The sequence below is a fragment of the Danio aesculapii genome, chromosome 5 (genome assembly GCF_903798145.1).
Source record: "Danio aesculapii chromosome 5, fDanAes4.1, whole genome shotgun sequence".
NCBI classification, from domain to species: domain Eukaryota; kingdom Metazoa; phylum Chordata; class Actinopteri; order Cypriniformes; family Danionidae; genus Danio; species Danio aesculapii.
In genome coordinates this window covers 22,646,322-22,671,782 of record NC_079439.1, presented here as the reverse complement: position 1 = coordinate 22,671,782, position 25,461 = coordinate 22,646,322, and the positions used below count along the sequence as shown (strand labels likewise).

At 40.0% G+C, this 25,461-nt stretch overlaps 1 protein-coding gene across 1 annotated transcript in view; it reads left to right on the top strand.

Moving 5' to 3' along the window:
* Positions 1-25,461, top strand: part of LOC130229017 (teneurin-1-like) — a 323,020-nt gene that overhangs the window by 130,186 nt on the left and 167,373 nt on the right. Inside the window, 1 exon segment of the mRNA XM_056457598.1 lies at positions 16,121-16,358. Coding sequence (XP_056313573.1) covers positions 16,121-16,358 — 238 coding nt within the window.

The window sequence follows — 25,461 nt, the reverse complement described above, 5'->3', positions numbered from 1 at the left end:
TGACACACACCTTCACATTAGCACTTCGCTGCTTGAATGATTATAGTTTAGGCTCAGGCTCTTACACTTTTGTAAAGTTATATATTAGGACACACTGAAAAAAATGATTCATTGGATTTACTAGGGTAAGTGGTTGCAAAAAATATACAGTTAGGTCCATAAATATTTGCACATTGACACAGTTCTAACATTTTTGGCTCTATACACCAACACAATGGATTTGAAATGAAACAAACATGATGTGCTTTAACTGCAGACTTTCAGCTTTAATATGAGGGTTTTTACATCCAAATCAGCTGAACGCTGTAGGAATTAAAACAGTTTGCATATTTGCCTCCCACTTGTTAAGGGTCCAAAATTAATTGGAAAGAGTTAATTTCATCTGTGCTATTTGCATTTGGAATCTGTTGCTGTCAACTCTCAAGATAAGATCCAAAGAGTCAAGCAAGCCATCATTAGGCTAAAAAAAACAAAACAAACCCATCGGAGAGATAGCAAAAATTAGGCATGGCCAAAACAACTGATTGGAACATTCTTAAAAAGAAAGAACCCACCAAGGAGCTCAGCAACACCAAATGACCCGGAAGACCACGGAAACAACTGTGGTGGACGACTGAAGAATTCCTTCCCTGGTAAAGAAAAAACCCTTCACAACAGTTGGCCAGATCAAGAACACTTTCCAGGAGGTAAGTGTATGTGTGCCAAAGTCAACAATCAAGAGAAGACAACACCAGAGTGAATACAGAGTGTTCACCACAAGATGTAAACCATTGGTGAGCCACAAAAACAGGAAGACCAGATTAGAGTTCTAAAAGAGCCTTCACAGTGCTGGAACAACATCCTGTGGACCGATGAGATCAAGATTAACTTGTACCAGAGTGATGGGAAGAGTATGAAGAAGGAAAAGAACTGCTCATGATCCTAAGCATGGTGGAAGTAGTGACATGGTGTGGGCATCTATGGATGTGACTGCTGACAAAAGCAGCATGATTAATTCTGAAGTGTTTTAGGCAATATTTTCTGCTCATATTTAGCCAAATGCTTCAGAACTCATTGGACGGTGCTGCACAGTGCAGATGGAGAATGACCCAAAACATACTGCAAAGCAACCAAAGAGTTTTTGAGGGGGAAGAAGGGGAATGTTATGCAATGGCCAATTCAATCACCCGAACTGAACTAGACTGAGCTTGCATTTCACTTGCTGAAGACAAAACTGAAGAGAAAATGCCCCAAGAACAAGAAGGAACTGAAGACAGTTGCAGTAGAGGCCTGGCAGAGCACCACCAGGAATAGAAACCAGCATCTGGTGATGTCTGTGTTCCATACTTCAGGCTGTAATTGACAGCAAAAGATTTGCAACCAAGTTAAAAAAGTGAAAGTTTGATTTATGATTATTATTCTGTCCAATTACTTTTGGACCCTTAACAAGTGGGAGGCACATATGCAAACTGTTGTAATTCCTACACACCGTTCACCTGATTTGGATGTAAATACCCTCATATGTAAAGCTGTCTAAGTCTGCAGTTAAAGCACATCTTGTTTGCTTCATTTCAAATCCATAGTATTGGTGTATAGAGCCAAAATGTTAGAATTGTGTCAATGTCCAAATATTTTTAGACTTAACTGTATATGAACTGAATTTAAACAAACAAATTGAATTTAGTCATGTTTAACTTAATTTGTTTGTTTAAATTCAGCCCATATAAATTGTTAGCAACCACTCACCTTGAAAAATGTAGTAAATCCAATGAATAATTTTTCTTCAGTGCATATGGTGGATAAATATTAACAGAAATTGGTAATGCCTGAGAATCTCTTTCTTTTCAGCGCTGCAGGTTGAATTGGCTAATATTTGGCAACTGTGTGGATGAAATGATAGCAGAGCCAGCTGTATGCGTTCATGCAGAAAGATGAGCAGTTTAGGTTAATTATTTGGGGGTGGGGAGAGTTTACTTAATCTCTACTAACAATACTGTGAAAAGCATAATCGATAGATATAGAGACGGGGTGGATTTTCATACATTATTTCTGTTTTAATCTCAGGACTATAAATGTTCATAGTATATGCATTAATATTCATACAAAATACTTTAGGCCTTTATCATAATCTGATTCCGGCCACACACACAAACTCTCTTGATTTATGCCGTCTTGTGTAATAACTAATTTATGACTTCATTGAATATTACTCATACAGCAGTATTCTGTAACTGGAGCAGTTGATTTGTCTAGGAATAGCTAACCAGCATTCCCATTAGTTTGATTTAGTCTATTAGTTTGATTTAAATAAAAGCCTATGCTTGTACTTTTTCTATATTTTCTAATTGAATAGCCATCCATCCTTAATGTCTTACACTTCAAAAATTTATTTTAAGTTGAATCAGATTAACTGTGCAAGTTGTTTTTTATTTGCGCTATTAAACTGACTTAAATATCAAGTTGAATCACAAGGTTATCTATCTATCTATCTATCTATCTATCTATCTATCTATCTATCTATCTATCTATCTATCTATCTATCTATCTATCTATCTATCTATCTATCTATCTATCTATCTATCTATCTATCTGTCTGTCTGTCTGTCTGTCTGTCTGTCTTTCTGTCTTTCTGTCTGTCTGTCTGTCTGTCTGTCTGTCTGTCTATCTATCTATCTATCTATCTATCTATCTATCTATCTATCTATCTATCTATCTATCTATCTATCTATCTATCTTTTGGATACCAAATTTAATTTAAGTGCTATTTATTTCAAGATATATTTATAAATAGATGGATGGATGGGTGTAAGATGTATGGATAGATGGAAGATGGATTGATGGATGGATGGATGGAAGACGGATGTACAATGGATGGATCAATACCAAATTTAATTTAATTGCTATTTATTTAAGATATATTAATAAATGGATTGACGAATGGATGGATTGACGGATGGATGGACGGACAGATGGATGAATGAATGGATGTATGTATGGATCGATCGATACCAAATTTAATTCAAGTGCTATTTATTTGAAGATATATTTATAACTAGATGTACGGATGGATGGATTAATGGGTGTAAGATGTATGGGTGGATGGAAGATGGATTGATGGATGAATGGAAGATGGATGTATAATGGATGGATAGATACCAAATTTAATTCAATTGCTATTTATTTGAAGATATATTAATAAATGAATTGACGAATGGATGGATTGACGGATGGATGGATGGACATATGGATGAATGAATGGATGGATGTATGGATTGATCGATCGATACCAAATTGAATTCAAGTAGTGCTATTTATTTGAAGATATATTCATAAATAGATGGACGGATGGATGAATTAATGGGTGTAAGATGTATGGATGGATGGAAGATGGATTGATGGATGAAGGGAGGATGGATGGAAGATGGATGTATAATGGATGGATAGATACCAAATTTATTTCAATTGCTATTTATTTGAAGATATATTAATAAATGAATTGACGAATGGATGGATTGATGGCTGGATGGATGGATGGATTGATGGACAAATAGATAGATGGATGGATGGATGGATGGATGGATGGATGAGTGGATAGATGGATGGATTGATGGATGGATTGATGGATGGTTGGAAAGATGGATGTATAATGGATGGATTGATACAAAATTTTATTAAATTGCTATATATTTTAAGATATATAAATAAATGAATGAATGGAAGATGGATGGATGGATTGATGGATGGATGGATTAATGGATGGACGGATAATGGATGGACGGACGGATGGATGGATGGATGGATGGCTGATGGATGGATGGATGATGGATGGATGGATGGATGGATGGATGGATGGATGGATGGATGGATGAATGGATGGATGGAAGGATGGATGGATGATGGATGGATGGATGAATGGATGGAAGATGGATTGATTGATGGATGGATGGATAGATGGATGGAAGATTGATGTGTAATGGATGAATTGATGCCAAGTTTAATTCAATTGCTATTTATTTCAAGATATATTAATAAATGGATGGATGGATGATGGATGGATAGATGGATGATTGATAGATTACTACCTAATTTAATTCAATTGCTATTTATTTGAAGATATATTAATAAATGGATGAACAGATGAATGGATGAGTGGAAGATGGATGGATAGACGGTTGGACAGATGGACGGATTAATGGATGGTTGGAAGGATAAATGGATGGATGAATGAATGAATGATGGATGGATTGATACCAAATTGAATTCAAATGCTAATTATTTGATGATATATTAAATAACTATTTGCAAAGATGTACACTGTCTATGTTTTATAGAACAGATTAATATGACAGATTTATTTAAACATTATATAATCAAGACATCACTAACAGTTATAACGCATTGGGTCATATAGCGCATATATTCAGAGAAAAGCTCAGAGTTAATTTGTCTTTCGAATTAACAAGCATTAAATTCGAATTTGGACACCGAATGACTCGCCTGAGGTGAATTTAATGCTACGTGACATAATGTTTACAAGCTGTTTTATTGTCTTTCTGTTATTGAAACACCGTTTGAGTGATTACACAAGCCAACAAGATATTCATAATTTCATGTTACAACTGGAGGTAAAGAGGAAGCCAGACCTGGACAAAAAGGAAAAGACAGTTTCTTATCAAAACTACTACTAGGAGTTTATTATTCTTATTTTTCACATATGCAGTGGTTAAATCAATGCTTTATTTACAAATGATATTCAAAAGACCTTCAGAACAAATATGTGTACCGTTGCACCACTAATGGATGGATGGATGGATGGATGCCGCTTTATCGGAGGGAAATGTCTCAATTTTATTTGCTGCTGGGTCGATGAAGGATGTTGCTTTGATTATATTATCTTTAGAGGTCTATTCCCATTTAAACCGTTGTGCATTTACACTGTCTCAAACATCATACATTCTCATAGATCAGAGACAGCCTAATTTAATCAGCAAATCCAATCTAAATCAATGCTGTTCGCTCTCAACTCCACAGCCAAGTGAAATACAATGTGTTTCTAAGTGCATTAGATAATGGAGAATGGTTTCAGGAGGAGAGAGGTGTTTGCTGGCTAAAACTAAATCCAATGCTTGTTTTTGGGATGCTTTTTTTTTTGTATGTGTCTGTGCCTCCACAGTGTTCTACCACCACGTGTTATGTGGCTTTTGCCCACAATCACATCAGCTCTTATTGCCATTGTGGCTTTGCATTAGAAAGTGCAAAATAGTTTTTAAAAGAGTGTTAATTTGAGTTGATTTTATCTACTTTCTGGGGTGATAGAGAGCGTAAAAGAGCTCTTATGTAACGCAACCCCAGAGCTTTAAGAGTGAGGTTTCCTAATTGAATTTGTTCGGCTGCTCTCTTTGTGTCTGAGTCCATTCACTGAGATTGAAATTTAGAGCTTTGTGTGTGCGCCTGTATGTGCGTCTTTGTCAAATCTCCAAACAGAAAGTGCTCTTCTCAGATTAGTAATTTCGACTCTTAAAAGAGATTAAGTAAAAGACATGAAGTAAACGGACAGAAAGAAAAGGACAAAAATAATAAAGAGAATCTTCAGTTCAGTAAAACAGACAGATAACTTGGCCCACACAGAATCTGCACGTGCAGAATTCTGCAGATTTTTAGCCCATCATTGATTCTGTTTATTTACTTGTGTAAAGGTATGTAAATTTATTCAGTTTTTGAAATAATTACAGTAGTATTATTGACTAATATGAAAATATTCATATGATTTATTTACAATACAGTTTGTAAAGTAATATTTTCTGTCTTTTAGTTAAGATATTATATGAGAAACTTGCTTTGTTTACCAAATAAAGTTGATCTAATTGGATTTGCATTGTAAACATTAAATCAAAGTTAAAAAGGTATTACTTTTCATTTCATATATTAAGGTTTTAGTTATGATACTCCCAAAATAATTACACATAAATCTGCAGATTTGTAACACAATTCTGCAAAGAAATAGCAAAAAATGTCTGCAGATTCCATCTGGCCCTACAGAAAACCCAGATCAGAGCCTAATGGAATTAGTAAGGAAGGATGAGACGCTTTTATGTGTTTGCGTTTAGAGTGTGTTTGTGTGTCAGTATGCATCATCCTTTTTTCCAGCAGGATGAGTTTAGCAGTAGGTGTAAGACCCTGAGCTTCATTTTAAATGAGAGAGAAGAGAAAATGATAGAAAAACGCAGCGTGTGTGCAGGTGCTGCAACATCAGATGGAGTTTCTGTGATCTCGCACTGTCTCTGTGGAGCTGGACGCACACACTTGTGGACGCTTGTTATGATGCTTTTACAGACGATTCAGCTAGTTGTAATTCAAGTAGAAGCTTTAAGCTTAAGTGTCTTAAAGTAGAAAATATGTTGTTTTGCGAAGATAGAGAGACTGCTGAACAAGCCTGAGTGGGAAAAAAAGGGTTTAGTAGCACTCTGCTGGAAGCCTATAATGCATTCTGAACAGATTTGTTATACAGGTAAGCCAATTAAATATGCATTTTTACAACATGTCTAAATTGTACCCATGGTTATAATGCTATATGATATCCAGTGACTTAAGTTTTACTTTGAGTAACACATTTTTGGTATGCTACAAAGTATCGGGAGTTTACTTTGGTACCTGGAATGTTGTATCCTGCATATTTCGCTTTTTGCTGTCCTGTTTCCTTGATTCATGTGATTTCATTTCTAGATATGAATGTAATATTATTGGAGTTGCTCTTCAGTGTTTCAGCTTTCAGCAGTGACATTTACATTATTACACTGAACTAAAGCTGAACTTCAACTGTGAAAACTGAACTTCATCTATGTTAAGCTGCTTTGACATGAATTGAATTTCATAAGCTTGTATTTTCAACGAGTGAAGGAAAAGTATTTGCTTATGTAATTTTAATAATGTTTAGTTACAGATTTAACAAATGTTTACAATGTGCCAATATTTGTGTTAAATTGGGAAAATGAAACGAGAGTATTTATTTGTTTTCCTGCCATCTTTTAGAAGGAGAGCAAAAGATGTCACTTCATGGGTGTGACAGTTTTATTAAACGACTTGAGTAATGAATTTAATATAATTTATCATGTTATGTTGGATCTTTAGCATTGTATGAATTTAAATAAAGGATTAGTTCACCCAAAATGAAAATTACCTCATCATTTATTCCTAAACCTTTTTAAACAGTTCCTTTCTTCTGTTGAACACACACAAAAAAAGATATTTTAAAGAATGCTGAAGAATCGACTTCTATAGTAGGAAAAAATTGTGGAAGTTAATGGATCACAGCAACCAGAATAAAAAAAAAAATTCTATATATTTGATATATTTGTGTTCAACAGAAGAAAGAAACTCATAAAGGTTTTGAACAAGTGAAGGGTCAGTAAATGATGACAGATTTTTTAATACAGGCTCATTGTCAAAATGTACCCCCGTATACATTTTTGGAGAGTGCGAATTATGTAGCCAGAGCTGCATTTCTTCTCTAAAATGAACGCTACCCGGCGTTATGACACTGTTGACAGCTTATGTTTCTTTTTGTGCTACCAGATGAGCTTATGTGAACAGGTGTTCTGCTGTTACCAGTGTTGGGGCAATGTGTTATAAGTAACGTGCGTTACGTAAATATATTAGTTTTCCAAAGTAACGAGTAAAATAACACATTACTTTTAAAAATAAGTAATATTATTTGAGTTACTTTTAAAAAAATGTAATGCGAGTTACATTTACCTTGCTTAATTGGCTTTAAAAAACATCTTGCGGAATAAAATGACCTTAGTCAGGTTGAATCACAGACTCAATTAGAGAGCGTGCTGCGAGGGAACAGACAGTCAGCTTACACTCATCATCATCATCAGGTCTCCTTTTTCACAGCAGATGAGTCGGTGTACTGTTCTAGTAACTGAACAACTCAGGATATTGGTTTATTTCGAGTCAGAGGGAGTATCCGGTATGTTAGTACTGAAGAAGCAAACCATTTCAGACAATTCCAATCAATTTAATGACATGGTTCAACCAGTTCACTTAGAAGATCCGGTTAAAACAAACGATTCATTCGCGTATCGCCCATCATAACTACAGACAGTCAGATTGGCAGGCTGCAGACTTAAATTTTTGCTGAACATCCAGCTAAACAACAAATGATTGATATCAGTTTAAGCTCTCCAGGTAAAACAATTAATTCGATTAAACAAATAAAACGGTTTTTGCTTTTATTGTTGAGGAGATGTAGCCACTGTCTAGTGTAGAAGCTACTACGTTTTGTAATATAGTGAGATTTACACATTTGTTAAGGCCACATGAAGCAATTTATTCAATGTATAAAGCTCAAAGGTTTATTTTGATGTGGGGATGTTTTGTTTATCGTCTTACTGTTCATGTTGTTATTAAACATTTTAAAGGTTTAAATCTGTTTTTGCCTTAACAAATTATTTCATGTTCGTACTCTTAGGCTTTATTGCAATCTTTATCTGAATGGACAGTGAATTTACCTAGCTAATAACACAAAAAATACAAAAATAGCAAACACATTACTTTACATGCTGTCATTAATCTGTATATACAGCATGTATAGCTCTGGGCTCAGAAAGTTCTCAAAATATAATTTTATCCTACATTTTTTTAAAGGAAAATGAAGGTGTAGGTTATATAGGTGGTTATTAAATGCAGAGCTCCTTGATAAAAAAGTTGAAACAACACCTGCAAGTTCTGAAATAATCAAACCTTAGCCAGGTAAGGAAAAGCAATACAAAAGTAACTCAAAAGTAATATAACACATTACTTTCTAAAAAAAAGTAACTAAGTAATGCACTCAATAATAACGCTACGGTTACTAAAGTAACCCTTCGTTCCCCGAGGGGGGGAACGGAAATGCTATGTGGAAACTTCCACTATGGGGATTTCGTCAGAATCCAATCATCTGAAAGAGTATAAAAACGGGCCAATGAAATGCCAATGAGTTGGCAGCGTCAGCGTGCACAGCTGGCGTCAATGACAATCAGTCATGCTATAAAGACGCAGCCAGTGCCATGCTCGACATCCTTTTCTAGCTGAAGAGACTTTCACGCTCAACAGCTAAGGGACAATCGTTGTGGCGAAGGAACATAGCATTTCCGTTCCCCCCCTCGGGGAACGAAGGGTTACTTTAGTAACCGTAGCGTTCCCCTTCGGATGGGGAACTCCAATGCTATGTGGAAACTTCCACTATGGGGAAATCTATGGAAAACGCCACAACGAAAGAACCTTACTGCGTCCCTGACGAAGGGTGTGCCACGCAGTAGAGCGAGCGCACCTACAACGCCCCGAGACACAGTCTTCCAACGTGTCCCCTGGCCCTCACTTACCTGTTCAGAACAGTTATGTTTTTCGGGGAGTCGCAATAACCCAGTAAAATAGGTTTTGATACGACAGTACGTTGGGAAAGCGTTCAGTCCCGATAGGGAGGACGCTGCGGAGCTCACCTGTTACCCAGAGGGGAGACCTGGTGACAACCTATGGACTAGCCCAGAGATGGGGAGTCCTTGCATAAGGATGGTTAGCGGGGAGGGAAGACACGAGCCTGCCCTAGAAGGGGGGACTATACCGTGGCTGAGTGAACGTATGGGATCGCCAGCGGGGATCACACATAGCAGGCACCTATACCCAGAACGCGGGCTGACCAGCGGGCATGCCGACAACGTAACGGGCCAACACCTGACTCCTCCGCTGAGTCAGGTGCTGGGGGCCTCGGAGGAACTCTGCAGGGTTCGCCAAAGAAATGGGGAACTAAACTGACAAAGCTGAAAAAGCGCACGTATCTCCGGGTTAGGGAGAGTGGCGCAGCAAGCGTGTTTCGACACCTCAACCGAATCGTTTCCTCAATCACCAAGGGTTGCCTAATACCCTTGAGGAAACCGGCTCCACTCGCAGATTGTAACCTTGCAAATGTATTGGGTGTCACCCAACCCGTAGCTCTACAAATGTCTGTCAGAGAGGCGCCGCGTGCAAACGCCCAGGAGGATGCGATGCTCCGCAGTGGAGTGCGCTCTCACCCCCGGGGGACACGGCTCACCCTGGCCCAAAGGCGAGGGAGATGGCATCCACTATCCAGTGGGCCAACCTCTGTTTAGATACGGCACTTCCCATCTGCCGACCACTGTAATGGACAAAGAGCTGGTCAGAGGATCTAAGGCTCTGAGTGTGGTCCACATATATTCGCAAAGCGCGAACAGGACACAACAATGAAAGGGCTGGGTCTGCCTCCTCCGCGGGCAGCGCTTGCAGGCTCACTACCTGATTCTTAAACTGCGTGGTAGGAACCTTGGGCACATAGCCGGGCCGGGGTCTCAGGACAACGTGAGAGTAGGCCGGCCCGAATTCTAGGCACGAGTCACTGACCGAAAATGCCTCCAGGTACCTAACCCTCTTAACCGATGCCAACACGACCAGCAGAGCTGTCTTCAAAGACAGAAATCTCAAGGATACTGAGTCGAGTGGTTCGAAGGGATCCCCACGTAGGCTCGTAGCACTACCGCGAGATCTCAAGAGGGTATGAGAGGGGGGCGGGGGAAAACATCCGCCTCGCACCTCTGAGGAACTGGATGATGAGGTTATGCCTCCCCACGGTGCCGCCATCCACGCACCATGATGAGCGGAGATGGTGGCCACGTAAACCCTCAGTGTGGAGCGCGACAGCCTTCGCTCCACCTGTCCTGAAGGAAAGAAAGCACAACACTGATCTGGCAAGATCGGGGGTCTTCTCGGCGAGAAGCGCACCACTCAGTGAATAGACTCCACTCCAGGGCGTAGGCATGCCTCGTAGAGGGTGCACTAGCCTGAGTGATGGTATTAACCACCGCCACCGGTAGGTTACCTAAGTCTTCCTCGTCGCGTCTTATGGACCCCACGTGGAGGTTCCACAGAACTAAGCGAGGGTGCCAGATGGTGCCCTGTCCCTGAGAGAGTAGGTCCTCTCTCAAGGGGACTCGCCAGGGGGGGCGTCGCGAGGAGGGAGAGTTCTGATATCCAGGTCCGGTTGGGCCAGGGGCGCAACTAGCAAGACCTGCCCCTCGTCCTCCCTGACCTTGCACAGAAACTGCGCGAGTAGGCTCACTGGGGGGAGTGCATACTTACGCATGACTCGGGGTGGAGTCGCCATTCTCCCGGGGAAGGAGCTGCCGTGAGAGCCTGTTGGCCGCACGGTTGAGCCCATCCGGGGTGTGAATAGCAAGCAGCGACTTCAGCCGCGTATGACTCCAGAGGAGCAGACGGCGAGCGAGCTGAGACATGCAGCGGGAGCGTATACCCCCCCATCCGGATGGAATACGCTACCGCGGCCGTGCTGTCCGTCCTGACCAGCACGTGTTGCCCCCTCAGCACCGGTAAAAAGCGGCGCAGAGCGAGAAACACTGCCAACAGCTCCAGGCAGTTGATATGCCAATGCAGCTGGGTTCCCCTCCACAGGTCCGCAGCAGCATGCCCGCTACACACGGCCCCCCCACCCCATACTGGAGGCATCTGCCGAAACGACAGCCTGCCTGGACGCCTGACCTAGGGGCACACTGGCCCGTAGGAAGGAGGGGTCCTTTCCAGGGGGTGCGGGTGCGGTGACACAGCGCAGTGACAGTCACTCGGTGTGGGCCCGCGTGCCATGCGCGTCTGGGGACCCGATCGTGAAGCCAATGCTGTAGTGGTCTCATATGGAGCAATCCGAGCGGCGTGGCCGCGGCTACGGATGCCATATGCCCCAGGAGCCTCTGAAATAATTTCAGGGGGACCACTTTTTTTTCTGTCGAACTCTCTCAGACAGTTCAGCATTACCTCGGCGCGCTCTCGTGAGAGGCGCGCCTCCATAGTGATCGAGTCCAGCTCCAACCCGAGAAAGGAGATGCTCTGCACGGGGGCGAGCTTGCTCTTTTCTCGGTTGACCAGAAACCCCAATGGGCGGAGGTGCCGGAGCACCTTGTCTCTGTGCATAATCAATTGCTCCCGAGAGTGGGCTAAAAATCAGCCAGTCATCGAAATAATTGAGCGTGCGGATGCCTGCGAGCCGAAGGGGCGCGAGGGCACCCCCCGCGAGCTTGGTGAAAACTCGCGAAGACAGAGAGAGCCCGAAGGGGAGGACCTTGTATTGCCACGCTCGACCTTCAAACGCAAACCGCAGAAACTGCCGGTGGCGTGGAAGTGTGGAGATATGAAAATACGCGTCCTTCAGATCTATTGCTGCAAACCAATCCTGAGGACGAACGCATCGGGTGATGCGCATCTGCGTAAGCATTCCGAAGCGCAGCCTGTGAAGGCAGCGGTTCAAAATGTGCAGATATAGGATTAGCCATAGCCCACCGCTTTTTTTTTTTTTTTTTTTGGGGGGCACGATGAAGTGCGGGCTGTAAAACCCGCGCTCCATCTCGGCTGGAGGGCCGGCTCGATTGCATCCTTCGCCAGGAGGACAGCAATCTCCTCTCGCAAGACAGGGGCGGACGCAGGACTGACCCTGGTCGCCCGTGAACCTGGGAGGCCGTTTAGCGAACTGAATCGCATAGCCGAGTCTGGTCGTATGGATGAGCCATTGCGATGGGCTGGCCCGCGCTAACCAGGCAGGCAGAGCCCCCGCAAATGGTCCCACCCACACGATCGCTGACGTGCCAGCGGCGGGGCAGCGTGGAGTGAGTGGGCTCATCCGGGGAGCGCTGGGGTCCCACAGGAGAGCAGGAGAGGAGATGTTCTCGTCTCGCACTCAAACTCCAGGAGAGGGGCTGGGAGTGGAGAGAAAGGAGACCGTTCTCTCATGCTCCATGAGCCATTGGCGAAATGCACCGATCCTGCGAGCTGGAAGGCATAGCGTCCCAGACTGGCAGTGTTCGGGCTGTCACATCCGGAGGAGGGGAAAAGTGCTCTTTCACTGAGGATTTTGATGGCGTTTTTTTTTTTTTTTTTTACGCCTTTAAATAACGTGCCCCGCCCTCCAGCGGGGAAAGAGCAAATTCCCTCCTCCCCAGATGGCCCGCCTCAGGGACGCTTCGCGGACCGTTTTACCGAACTTAGCGGCGCCCTGGGCGGGGGACGCTGGTTGCCGGCGCGATGCTCGGCGCAGCCGCGTGGCCGGAGGCGCAGGCGGGGGGCGGCGAAGCAAAGCTGCGGGCGGGCGTCCTCGGCGAAAAAGCAGTGGATGTGGATGGCTCGGCGGGGGGGAGCGGTCATACAATCCCGCCGATAGAGACCTCGCCCATCGCCTCCGACTGCTCTATCACCGGCGTGAATTCCTGGGCGAATTCACCGCTAGTGTCGCCGAACAGGCCAGCCTGGGATATGGGTGAGTTAAGAAAGCGAACTTTGTCAACGTCACGCACATCACCAGGTTTAACCTGAGGTGGCATTCCTGGATCACGGATGTGATCATCGTCCTTCCCAGGGCACACACAGCCGACTTTTTTTTTTTTTTTTTGTAAGAGCATAGTCGGTTGCGGTGCGGAGCGCATGCTCAGTCCTGGGTCAGAACCATCCTCGCGCAGCCGGGCCAGCGCCTGCGCTGCATGGTGAGGGGGAAGGCGCACGCAGCACACTGCGTGAGCCTACTGTGCCCATCCAGGAAGAAGGGGATGGGGAGGCTTAGAAGGTCTCGCCTTCATCCTCCACATCACACCCCTCTAATCGGTCCGGCCGCGGAGCTGGGGGATAAACCATCTCCAGAGCCACGGCCGAAGCAGCCTGGGGAAGCACAGCCGCAAAGTCTGCTTCTGGATTCGACGCCGCGCTCAAAGTCCCGGAGGGAGCGAGCGGGTTCGAATCCTCGTCAGACCTTGACAGCCCAACCTCCAAGGATGGTGAGGATGGAAGCGCACGCAGATCGGGCAGAAAAAAGTGCCCTCAGGACAGCGTGAGTTTACTGTGCACTTCCGGGAAGAAGGGGACGGGAGGCTTTGAAGGTCTTGCCTCCTTATATCCTCCACATACACCCATCTAGTCGGTCCGGCCGCGGGGCTGGGGGATAAACCATCACCAGACCCACGGCCGAAGCAGCCCGAGAAAGCACGGCCATCACGTCTGCTTTTTAGATGCTAACGCCGCGCTCTCCTCCCCGGAGGGAGGGAGCGAGCGGGCTCGCATCCTCATCAGACAATGACAGCCCATCCTCCGATGCAGCGATGGACATCTGACCCCCGGTGTCATCAGGTGAGAGAGCGACCATCCAAGGACGGAGCGCTTCTCTTCACCTGAAGCTTGGATGGAGCGCGTGGAGGAGCGAGAGGTCCACGGCCCGGGGGCGGCGGATTTACTCTCACTGAAACCCTCAGATCTGCCCGAGTGCCAACCGCAGTGCGGGGGACAACTGGGGTGGGTGGCTCTTTTGCAAGAGCGAGCCGCGATCTTAACTGCGCAACAGACATGACATCAGTGATGGCATGCACTGCCCGCGAGCACCGCATTAACATGCTGGACCCCCAGACATGAAACGCTGTGCTCGTGCCCATCATCCGGGGATAGGAAACCACCGCATCCAGAAACGCACGGTCGGAGTGACGTCTTGAAAAAGACGCGCTGCACGACCGTGTTGCTCTTTTAGGAAAGCTTTTTTCCTATATACAAACCGCTCTTGGAGGACCGGACCCAAAGGACGCCAGGCAAGGGAGAAATACCCAGCTCGACCATCTGCCACTGCGTATACGCGCTCTGGACCGGGAGAAGCTGCTTCTCGATCTCTCTCTCTTCGTGAAAGGCTCTGAAAGCGAAAGGATGTCGAGCATGGCACTGGCTGCGTCTTTATAGCATGACTGATTGTCATTGACGCCAGCTGTGCACGCTGACGCTGCCAACTCATTGGCATTTCATTGGCCCGTTTTTATACTCTTTCAGATGATTGGATTCTGACGAAATCCCCATAGTGGAAGTTTCCACATAGCATTGGAGTTCCCCATCCGAAGGGGAACTCAATATTGTAATGCACTACTTTCAAAAGTAACTTTCCCCAACACTGGCTGTTACCAATTTGACCAGTAGCTTGTGACTTGAGATGCACAGAGGTGTTGATTGCAACAACGGAGTTTGAGTCTGGCGAAGAATGGTTTCAGAAAGCAGGTAAAACAAAAAGGCAAAAAAATAAAGTAAACAATTAAATAACAGGGCGAGAATGTTGTAAGATCTGAAAATGTGGTAAAAACGACTGGGCTTTTCTTTTTATGGATTGCTTTAGAAAAAACTGTCGGTTGGATTTAGGGAAGGGGGTGGGTGGGGAGATCACTCGGTTGGTCAGTTGACGGTGGCCTCTGGTGTATTGAAGTGAGAACAGCAGGCACGAATGGCACTCGCAAGAGAAATTTGAGATCTGAAAAAGCATACACATTGGCCTTTGGTGGATTCGTGGAAACAAAAAATAAAAAAAAAACTTACCTCCTTGACGTATTTCATGCTGTCCAGAATGTATCCAAGGGTACATATTAGTAATGAGCCTGGGTTGAGATTTTCAGTGTTTTTGGTGAGATATCCTTTTGATTGCAGGTTTGATGGGACAGGTCAGAATCCGTTTTTGGCATTACTGACACTTTTATGTTTAAAACTAGCTACATTTCATGCTGTGTTAACTAGGTCTATATATACAGTTGAAGTCAGAATTATTAGCCTCCCTGAATTATTAGCCCCCCTATTTATTTTTTCCCCCAATATCTGTTTAACGGAGAGAAGATTTTTTCAACACATTTATAAACATAATAGTTTATATATATATATAATAAAAACTTGCTCTCCATTTGCTTACTGTGCGTTGCTTCTTACAGCCGTGCCTACTGGTAAATGCATCTTTAAAACCTATAATGCTGTATAATGGGCTTGATAACATTGCATAACTCTGGAAGCGGAATGCTGATGGTGTGTTTAAATGCATTATACTTTTATATATAATACATGAGGCCATACAAATGATTACAAGCTGTGGGACATTAATGCATAAAGAATAGCTTTTCAAATTCATAATACATACATGCTGCAAGTGAAGCGTTTCCTACGGTTCTTTGAGTTTGACAGGAAAATAGAAGCTGGCAACGTGATTTTTAAAAGGGGCCCATTTCTCACTCAGGAAATGGACACTTTGAAGACTATCATTAAATATTATAATTACATCTCTCTCCTATTCTCTTTCCCTTTCAAGATCTCCCTTCCAGCCCTGTGGCTCAGTTCACGTTTCGACCTCTGCCCCCTCCTCCTCCTCCGCCTCATGCGTGTACCTGTGCCCGTCCTGCACCGGCTCCCCTTCCAGAGGTGGTGCAGAGGAGCACACTGCCTGCCCGATGCCAACCGCTGGACTCTGGGAACAAAGCTGGACAGGATGACAATGGGCAGACACACAATACATGGGCCCTGAACAGCAACATACCACTAGAGACCAGGTGAAATACAAATACACACACACATTTGTTTTTCGATTATTGTGGGGTATTTCCATTGACTTCTATTGTTTTATACTGAGTTAAGCTTTTTTTTCTGCGTCCTAACTCGAAACCTAAACCTTTGTGCATTTGATTTCTCTTTGTTTGGGGGTCCTCCATAGACATTCTATTGACCAAAGGCTGAATTATACTTCTGTGTCGACTGATTGCCGGCGCATGCCTTGCACTTAGCTGTGCATTTATACTTCTGCATTCTGTTTGTTATTGCTCTAACAATAACACTTCCGAAACGCTAGCTGACAGTAGGGCTTAAATGTTTCTGTTTTCCTCTGTATCAAGCTTCTTAGTGAGTGTAAAAAATATATATATTAAAAAAATAGCTAAACAAACTTCTCCGAGGCAGAAAACATTAACAAAAGAAATAAACAAACAAACTGGGCTGCCAGGGCTGGACAGAGCTGGACACGACAGGACAGGGCAATATGTGATGACGAACTGGCATGGGACAGCAGACATGGGGAGACTATAAGCAGAAATAATTAGCAAACAAACTGGTGAACATAATAAACTAATAATGGGTTAACAAGGCGGGTGGGACTAGACAATATACAAGAGAACATGACACAAAGAAACACGAGCCATGTGCTCACGTAAATACAGCACTAGAACATGCAGCCAATAAGAGAACTCATTAACCGCATGTTCACATGAAACACTAAAGCATGCGGCGCATGTAAACATGAACCATACGCTAAACATAACACAAACAGAAGATTGGACGCAAGACATAAGTACACGATAAATAAAAACTCATCGTGCACTCACACATGCAGTCTGTTCCGAAACCAAAACCAACTAGACTGAGATGCTAAAAAAAGAAAAAACTTGAGAAAACTCAACATGCAAGACATGACAGGACTAGTGTCTGGACTCAGCCACCAAAACAAGAATTAACAAGACTATTCAAGTCAGGCTATTTATTTTCAATTTGAAGACTTCTGATTGGGGATTAAGTCATTTAATTTACGCTCTGTCTGCAGTACATGTGATGCAACTGAAGTACAAATTTAGTTACAAACTAGCTAGTTGTTACCAAGGCTCTAGTGTGGACTTTACATTGCAGTTTAAGGAAGAACTATAAATAACTTATGCAACACTACCTTGGTTTTCATCTAAATGTCCCCTCAAGTAAAGCAGTATCAGTAATTCTGACCTTGTGAGGACACATTTTTTGAGGAATGAGGAAAATGAGGAAAATGGCTCATTAATCCTACATAATGAAGTGTTTTGAAAATGTTGAACTATAGAATGTTTTTTGTGTGGGTTTGATTTAGGGGCAGGGTTGAGGTACAGTAAGTGCACAGAACATAAAGTCATTATTATGTCTATGGAAAATACCCACAAAACATGAACACCAGACGTTTCAGTGTGTGTACTTGTTTATGTGGTTTACGAGGACAAACTTGTATAATGACATGGGTATGACCTGGCTGTGCTCTATTAAACTGGTTATGAGGACATGCCTTGTGTCCTTGTAATACAAAATGGTTTAAACATCATAATTAACAAGGTCTTTTGACATTCACAATTTGCCAAAGTTTTCTGTGAGGGTTTGATTTTGGGGTATTGTTGAGGTAAGTGCACAGAACATACAGTCATTATTATGTCTATGAAAGTACCCACAAAACATGAAAACCAGACGTTTCTGTGTTAGTACTTGTTTATTTGGTTTATGAGGACAAACTTGTATAATGACATGGGTATGACCTGGTTGTGCTCTATTGAACTGGTTATAAGGACATGTTTTGTGTCTTCGTAATACAAAATGGCTTAAACATAATAATTAACAAGGTCTTTTGACATTCAAAATGTGCCTCAGGTTTCTGTGAGGGTTTGATTTAGGGCTGGGGTTAAAGTAAGAGCACAGTACTTGTTAGTAAGAGTTAGTACTTGTTTATGTGGTTTACGAGGAAAAACTTGTATAACGACATGGGTATGACCTAGTTGTCTTATATATTTTGTATTATGGGAACATGTCTTGTGTCCTCATAATACAAATCGGTTTAAACATCGATAGTTAACAAAGTCTTTTGACATTCCACATTTTCCACAGATTTCTGTGAGGGTTAGATTTGGGTGTAGGACTAGGTTAACAAGTATTTTTTACTGTATAAACTACATTACGTCTATGGAGAGTCTTGTATGTGTGCCTGTGCATGTGTGTGTGAGCGACAGATGGAGAGATATGATGATGATGATGCCGAAGATGAAGATTGAGGGTTGACCTACTCTTCTGAAAGAGAGAAATGGGAGAGTAAATAAATGATGAAGGATAGACGTGTCTGCTTTGAGTGAGGAAATGAAGCTGTCTTCCTGGGGTGATTGTCTTACACACAGACAAACCCCAAAGATATTGATGAAAATGAAAGCCGCGTGCACATGCATACATATGAGCCTGCATTTGTCGGCTTTTCCAGATTTCCAGCAAGGTGAATTTGACGGCAGCGGTCAAACTTATTTTAACTGAGAAGTTGAACAAACAACCGAAGCTGAGTCACATGTGCGACGCTAAAAGCTGTTGTGTACCCGGAGAGATGTTTATTGTTTTAGGACAATTCGGCCTATTGGTCAAGCATGTAGGGGTTTTTGTCATGTTGTGATTAAATAGAGCCACCATAATATGAATCCAGCTGTTTCCTAATAACAGATCTAAAGTGTTGTGAAGTACATTGAGCACTGCAACACCTTTTTTAAACTCACCACAAGCAGCAGGCAGCAATGAAATGTTTATGCTGGCAGCCATTAGAGGAATGCTGGGTAATTTAGCCCTCATGTATTTTTCCAGCAGCTTCGGTCCTGTTTTCTAAACATCACTTTATTCTGTTTAAAGGAGAATAAAGTATCTGAAAGAAGCCAGCAGTGTTGAAATGTAACCTTGTTTTCTCACAAAGCATACATGGCCATACACTTTGGGGAGATAAGGTCTGTGTGAAATCAAAATGGACAATGTTTATTTTGCTACTGCACATTGCTATTGCATAGGAGAACAATTAATCTGTGCACGTTAAGCCACTGGAATAAAGATATGATTTTTTTAGGGATGTCCCAATCAGGTTTTTTTGCTCTCGAGTCCGAGTCATTTGATTTTGAGTATCTACCGAAACCCGATGCGATATTTCTATAATACTTAAAAAATAAAAAATAAAGAAGAGCAAAGAAACAGATCCAGGATGATCCTTATGTTTTATTTAATTCACCTAACTTTAACATTTAGCCACTCTATTAACAAACAGAGCACTTCTGAGGTAGCTTAAACAATCAAGTAATAAATAACATCATATATATATATATATATATATATATATATATATATATATATATATATATATATATATATATATTATATATATATTATATATATATATATTATATATATATTATATATATATATATATATTATATACTAGATATTTTTAAGACACTTCTATACAGCTTAAAGTGACATTTAAAGGCTAAATTGGGTTAATTAGATAAACTGAGCAGGATGGGGTAACTAGGCAAGTTATTGTAGAACAATGGTTTGTTCTGTAGACCACTGAAAAAAATATAAAGCTTAAAGGGGCTAATAATTTTGACCTTAAAATGGTTTTAAAAAAAAATTAAAACTGCTTTTATTCTAGCTGAAATAAAACAAATAAGACTTTATCTAGAAGTAAAAATAATATCAGACATACTGTGAAAATTTCCTTGCTCTGTTAAACATCATTTGGAAAATATTTTAAAAAGAAGAAAAAAATTCAAAGGGGGGCTAAAAATTAAACTATATATATATATATATGTATATAAAAACAGATATCACCCCAATTTAAAATACTCTGCTTTACATTTCTCACTGTTTACTATGGCAATGTTGTCGTCATCAACTTTATAATACTTCCAGACTTTATAATACGCATTACATTATTATAATTAGATTAATTTATTATAATTATTATTATTATAATTATATTACTTTATAATACGCAGACATACTCATGTTTTCTGCTTCAAGCTGCATCCGTGTTCTACTTCTCTGTCATTTATAGCATCTCTGCAACAAAGTATCGCGCACGTTTCTCTTTTTGCTTTTGCTTCTGCAATTGAAGTGGTGGTTCTTCTCTGATGATGGCTTGTGTCACAATATTCTTAACCACCTTTAATAAGAAAGCTCCATCTCTTAATATCGAGTTTCAGTTGGAAGTACATCAACATAATTTTAAGTTTTTCAGTTCAGGCTGAATTTAAAGGAAAGTAGATTTACCAATGTTGTAGATCTGTTCGGAAAAAATCCACCATGTCAGAAAAGTCCTCAGGTGTAAGAGTTGTATGAGAAAGTCTGGCCGGGTTTAAACAAAAGCTCAAACCTTGGGCCCAATGACATTGTCATTGTATTGAGAACGTGTCATCGTCATGGAGATGTCTATACCTGCTGACATGTTGCTCTCTCCCAAATGAACTTTCTCAATTAAATCTGGATCAATAGAGCAACATTAATGCACAGAGGAGAATCACTCCCATCAGCATATTATTCCGAGCACTGGCTGATTGACTGGCCATGCACTGTATACTGTATGTCCTGTATACAGTAAAGAAAATACAGCATAGATGACATGCATAGAGTAAAGCATTTGCTAGCTTCATTCCCATGCTAATGCGTCCCAAGCCGATTTTCAAGTTATAATAATAACATAACATAATACTATTATATAATATATAAATAAATAAATAATTTGGTTATTTCTTTCTACATAAAACAATAAAATACTTAAAATAATTATTAGACGTATATAACAGTTTTTGTTTTGTCTGATATTATTTTTTTCCTCATAAGAATAATTTGAATATGAATATTAACATGAATACTAAATAGTGTAAAATAATTGATTTAATTTATGCATGCTTGGGGCAGCACGGTGACTCAGTGGTTAGCTCTGTCGCCTCACAGCAATAAGGTCGCTGGTTCGAGTCTCGGCTGTGCCAGTTGGCATATCTGTGTGAAGTTTGCATATTCTCCCCGTATTGGTGTGGGTTTCCTCCGGGTGCTCCGGTTTCTCCCATAGTCCAAAGACATGCGCTGTACGTGACTTACAGTAGATGAACTAAATTGGTTGTAGTGTATTAGTAAATGTGAGAGTGAATGGGTGTTTCCCAGTACTGGGTTGCAACTGGAATGGCATCCGCTGCTTAAAACATATGCTGAAATAGTTGCCGGTTCGTTCCGATGTGACAACCTCTGATAAAACAGAGACTAAGCCTAAGGAAAATGAATGAATGAATACACATGCTTCATTTATCATAAATTATGATGTTAAATCATATATAAATATGTTGATAGATATATAAAAATATTTATATTTATTCAAATGTCTTCAGTTTAGTTTAAAAATGTGTTTTTTTCCCTGTCTTATCTTGCTTTAGCTATCTAGTGTTCTCTAAAAAAACAAAAAAGATGCTTTATTTTTTCAGTCTGAAATAGTTTTCTATGTTCATAACATATTTGACAGTTATTCAAAAGTGTTTGCTTTAAAAATGAAACCTAAACAATGTGGCATCTTGACTACATGAATTTGAGATTTGTGCTAGAAAAGCAGTCTGTGCGGCGGAATATTTATTTTCAGACAGTCGAAATCTGATTTGTAAAACTGTGATCTCCTGTGTTCACACCTGCTCTTTTCTATCTCTTTTTGTCTTTTTACGTTCATCTCACTCCTTCCCTTTGTTTTTCGGAGTGTTAATTGATATTTATTTATTCTACAGTAAATAAAGACAGGATTAGTTCTGCGTCTCTAAGTGTGAAATTAACTTTCTCTTTTTTAGTGGCTGAGGTAAACTGCCATTTTTCTCTCTGTCTCAAGCTTCATTTTTGCCATTGCATGCTCATTTAAACGCTCTTTTCAGGGCTTTGTAAGATGTCCCTGTAAGACACTGTAAACAAATAACCAAAACTTGCTTGAGCGGATCTGCACATATCCTCAATGCCTCAGCTTGCCTACATCTAACCCTGAAACTGCATCTACTGTACATTTTGAGGTTTTCTTTACATTTTGACATTGGATCATCTGACTACTGTAACTCCTTTAGTAATTTAGTTGCTATGCTTGAAAAGTATGCTTTTATTAGGGATTCAGCTAGCCCTATTAATTAAATTTAAACAGCTGTGCCTTGAATTGACACTAATTGAACAAACTACATTTCGTAAAACTAAAACGTCAATATTTTGACATCAAATGGTATTAATGATGTACTTGTATGCAATAAAAGTAGTAATAGTAATTATTAAAAAACTGCAGCCCGTATTATCACACAAACTCCCTCTGTCTGTCACATCACACCCATTCTACAACAGCTTCACTGGCTTCCCATCTTCTTCAGAATTAATTATAAAATACTTCTCACTTTTAAAACCATCCACAATCTTGCTCCTCCATACCTTGCTAATCTTGTTCATATCGCCGCACCTTCTCGAACACTCACGTCTTCTTCTTCCATTCACCTCACTGTTCCCTCTGTCCGCCTTGTCACCATGGGGAGCAGATCCTTCAGCCACTCTGCTCCACAGCTTTGGAATTCACTTCCTCCTGATCTCCGTAGTTTAGACTCTCATTCACAATTTAAATCCAAACTCAAAACACATCTGTTTGGAACAGCTTATTCAGCTTTAAACCGGCTGCATTTTTAAAGTTTGTATTGTTTTGTTTTTCTATTGCTATTATTTTTATTGTGTTTTTATTTGAACAGATTGTTCTAGCTGTCCTGTATGGTGACCTTGAGTGTCATGAAAGGCGCCTTTAAATAAAATGCATTATTATTATTATTATTATTATTATTATTATTATTATTATTATTATTATTGTTGTTGTTTTTGTTGTTGTTGTTGTTGTTGTTATCATTTTTATTATTGTTATTTTATATATATATATATATATATATATATATATATATATATATATATATATATATATATATATATATATATATATATACATACATACATACATATTATTATTATTAATTTTAACAGTAATTATTATAATTATTAATTACAATAATTATTTAATTGTTATTATTATTAGTATTATTATTATTATTATTAACAGTGTGTATGTATGTATATATATATATATATATATATATATATATATATATATATGTTATTATCATTATTATTATTATTAGTAGTAGTAGTAGTAGTAGTAGTAGTAGTAGTAGTAGTCGTAGTAGTGTTGTTGTTAATATTATTGTTGTTTTTGTTGTTGTTATTAATATTGTTATTCTTTTTCTTCTTCTTCGTTGTTGTTATTATTATCATTATTATCATTTGTATTATCATTATTTATTGTTATTATTATTATTATTATTTTTATTATTATTATTGTTATTATTATTATTATTATTAGTAGTAGTATTGTTATTGTTATTATTGTTAGTATTATTATCATTATAATCATTAGTATTATCATTAGTATTATTAAAAATAATAATACAATTTTTTATAATATATCAAATTAATTGTGATTATTACATGTAAGTAGCTAGTGATGTAATCAGTTTGTATAATTTTATATATATATTTGACTGCAAAATTGCTATATTTTATATGCTTGTTGTTTTGTGAGTCGTCTTACATTAGCACGGTCTTATTTGGTAACTTTGTAAGACCCAAATGTCCCAGAAATATAGTAAAGCCTGAAACGACCCATTTTGTGGGTGCCTTTGGGAAGTCACAACAATAAAAACAACATCATAAATGGGCTAAACTGTGTTTCAATAAAAAAATCGGAAAATGCCAAAGCGGCGTGCAGGGGGTAGGGTTTAGTTTTGGGTGTAGTAATTAGCTAAATTTAAACAACAGCAGATGGGACGTCCCTACTACAATATAAACATAGACTCGCATGCGTGAGTGTTTGTGTGTGTGTGCGTGCATGCGTGTGTGCAGTTTTTCTCCATCATCTCCAATCCATATTGATGTCATCATGCTTTTTTTTCTGCCCCATCAGCATATGAACTTGTAAATGTGTTTAGACTGATCTACCTTTCAATGATTTTGGTCCTTTCTATCGATTGACCCTCTGTGTCTTTGGAAGAGTTGCACACGTTTACTCTGCTCCAGCACTCGCTGATGTTGCAGAGAGATCAATCGCTGTTGAGAATCTATGTGTGTCTTGGGAATTTGAAGATCTTTCTTTTGTTGCCTTTGGGCTTTTGACCTAAAAGCTGTAACCAATTTCCCCATAGCTATCTGTCAATCTGTCTGTCATCGTGATGACACGGCTAAATGGCCTTATATCTGTGCCTGTGTGACACAGACTTACCACATGTTCTGATAAAAAAGGAAAATTTGATTTTAATTAGGACAATAACTAAAGGTGCTTTTAGAAGTAGGATAGTTGACATGCCAAGAAGTGACAGCAGGGTCCTAAATTGTGTTATTGGTAAACTTCATCTGAAATTGGTAAAATACTTCTGAAAATACTTTGGTTGACTTTTTATTAAATTATGCATGCATACAGTGCTCAGCATATATTGAGTACACCCCATTTTGAAAATGAATATTTTTATGCATTTCTCAGTGAATAAAGGCAATGTATTTTGGTGTATTCAAACAAAACAGATTTATTAAACAGATATAGTTATTAAAATAATATTTTAGTCACCAAACATATTTAGATATTGAACGATAATACAATTAAATTCCAGCAAAATATTGGAAAAAAATTACAGCCTACAAAATGTTAACTAAATTTTTCCATTTTTTTGCTTAATATGTTCTCTTTTTAATTTTGTATTTATAATTTTTCAATTAGATATAAATTTGGGTGTACTAGTTCTTGGACCGTTATCGTAAGTTATTTTGTTAGATAAGCTCCAGATTTGCCCTCAGTACTGACTAATCTAATGTATATGCACAAATGTAATATTGTATAGCTTCCTATTAAAGATATGAATTTAAAATATAGATTTGTGAGAGGTGTACTTATATATGCTGAGCACTGTAATTCCAAAATTACTTTATTCTTGTGTGTTTACAATAATTCAAATACTTAAATCTAGTTAGTTAATTAAG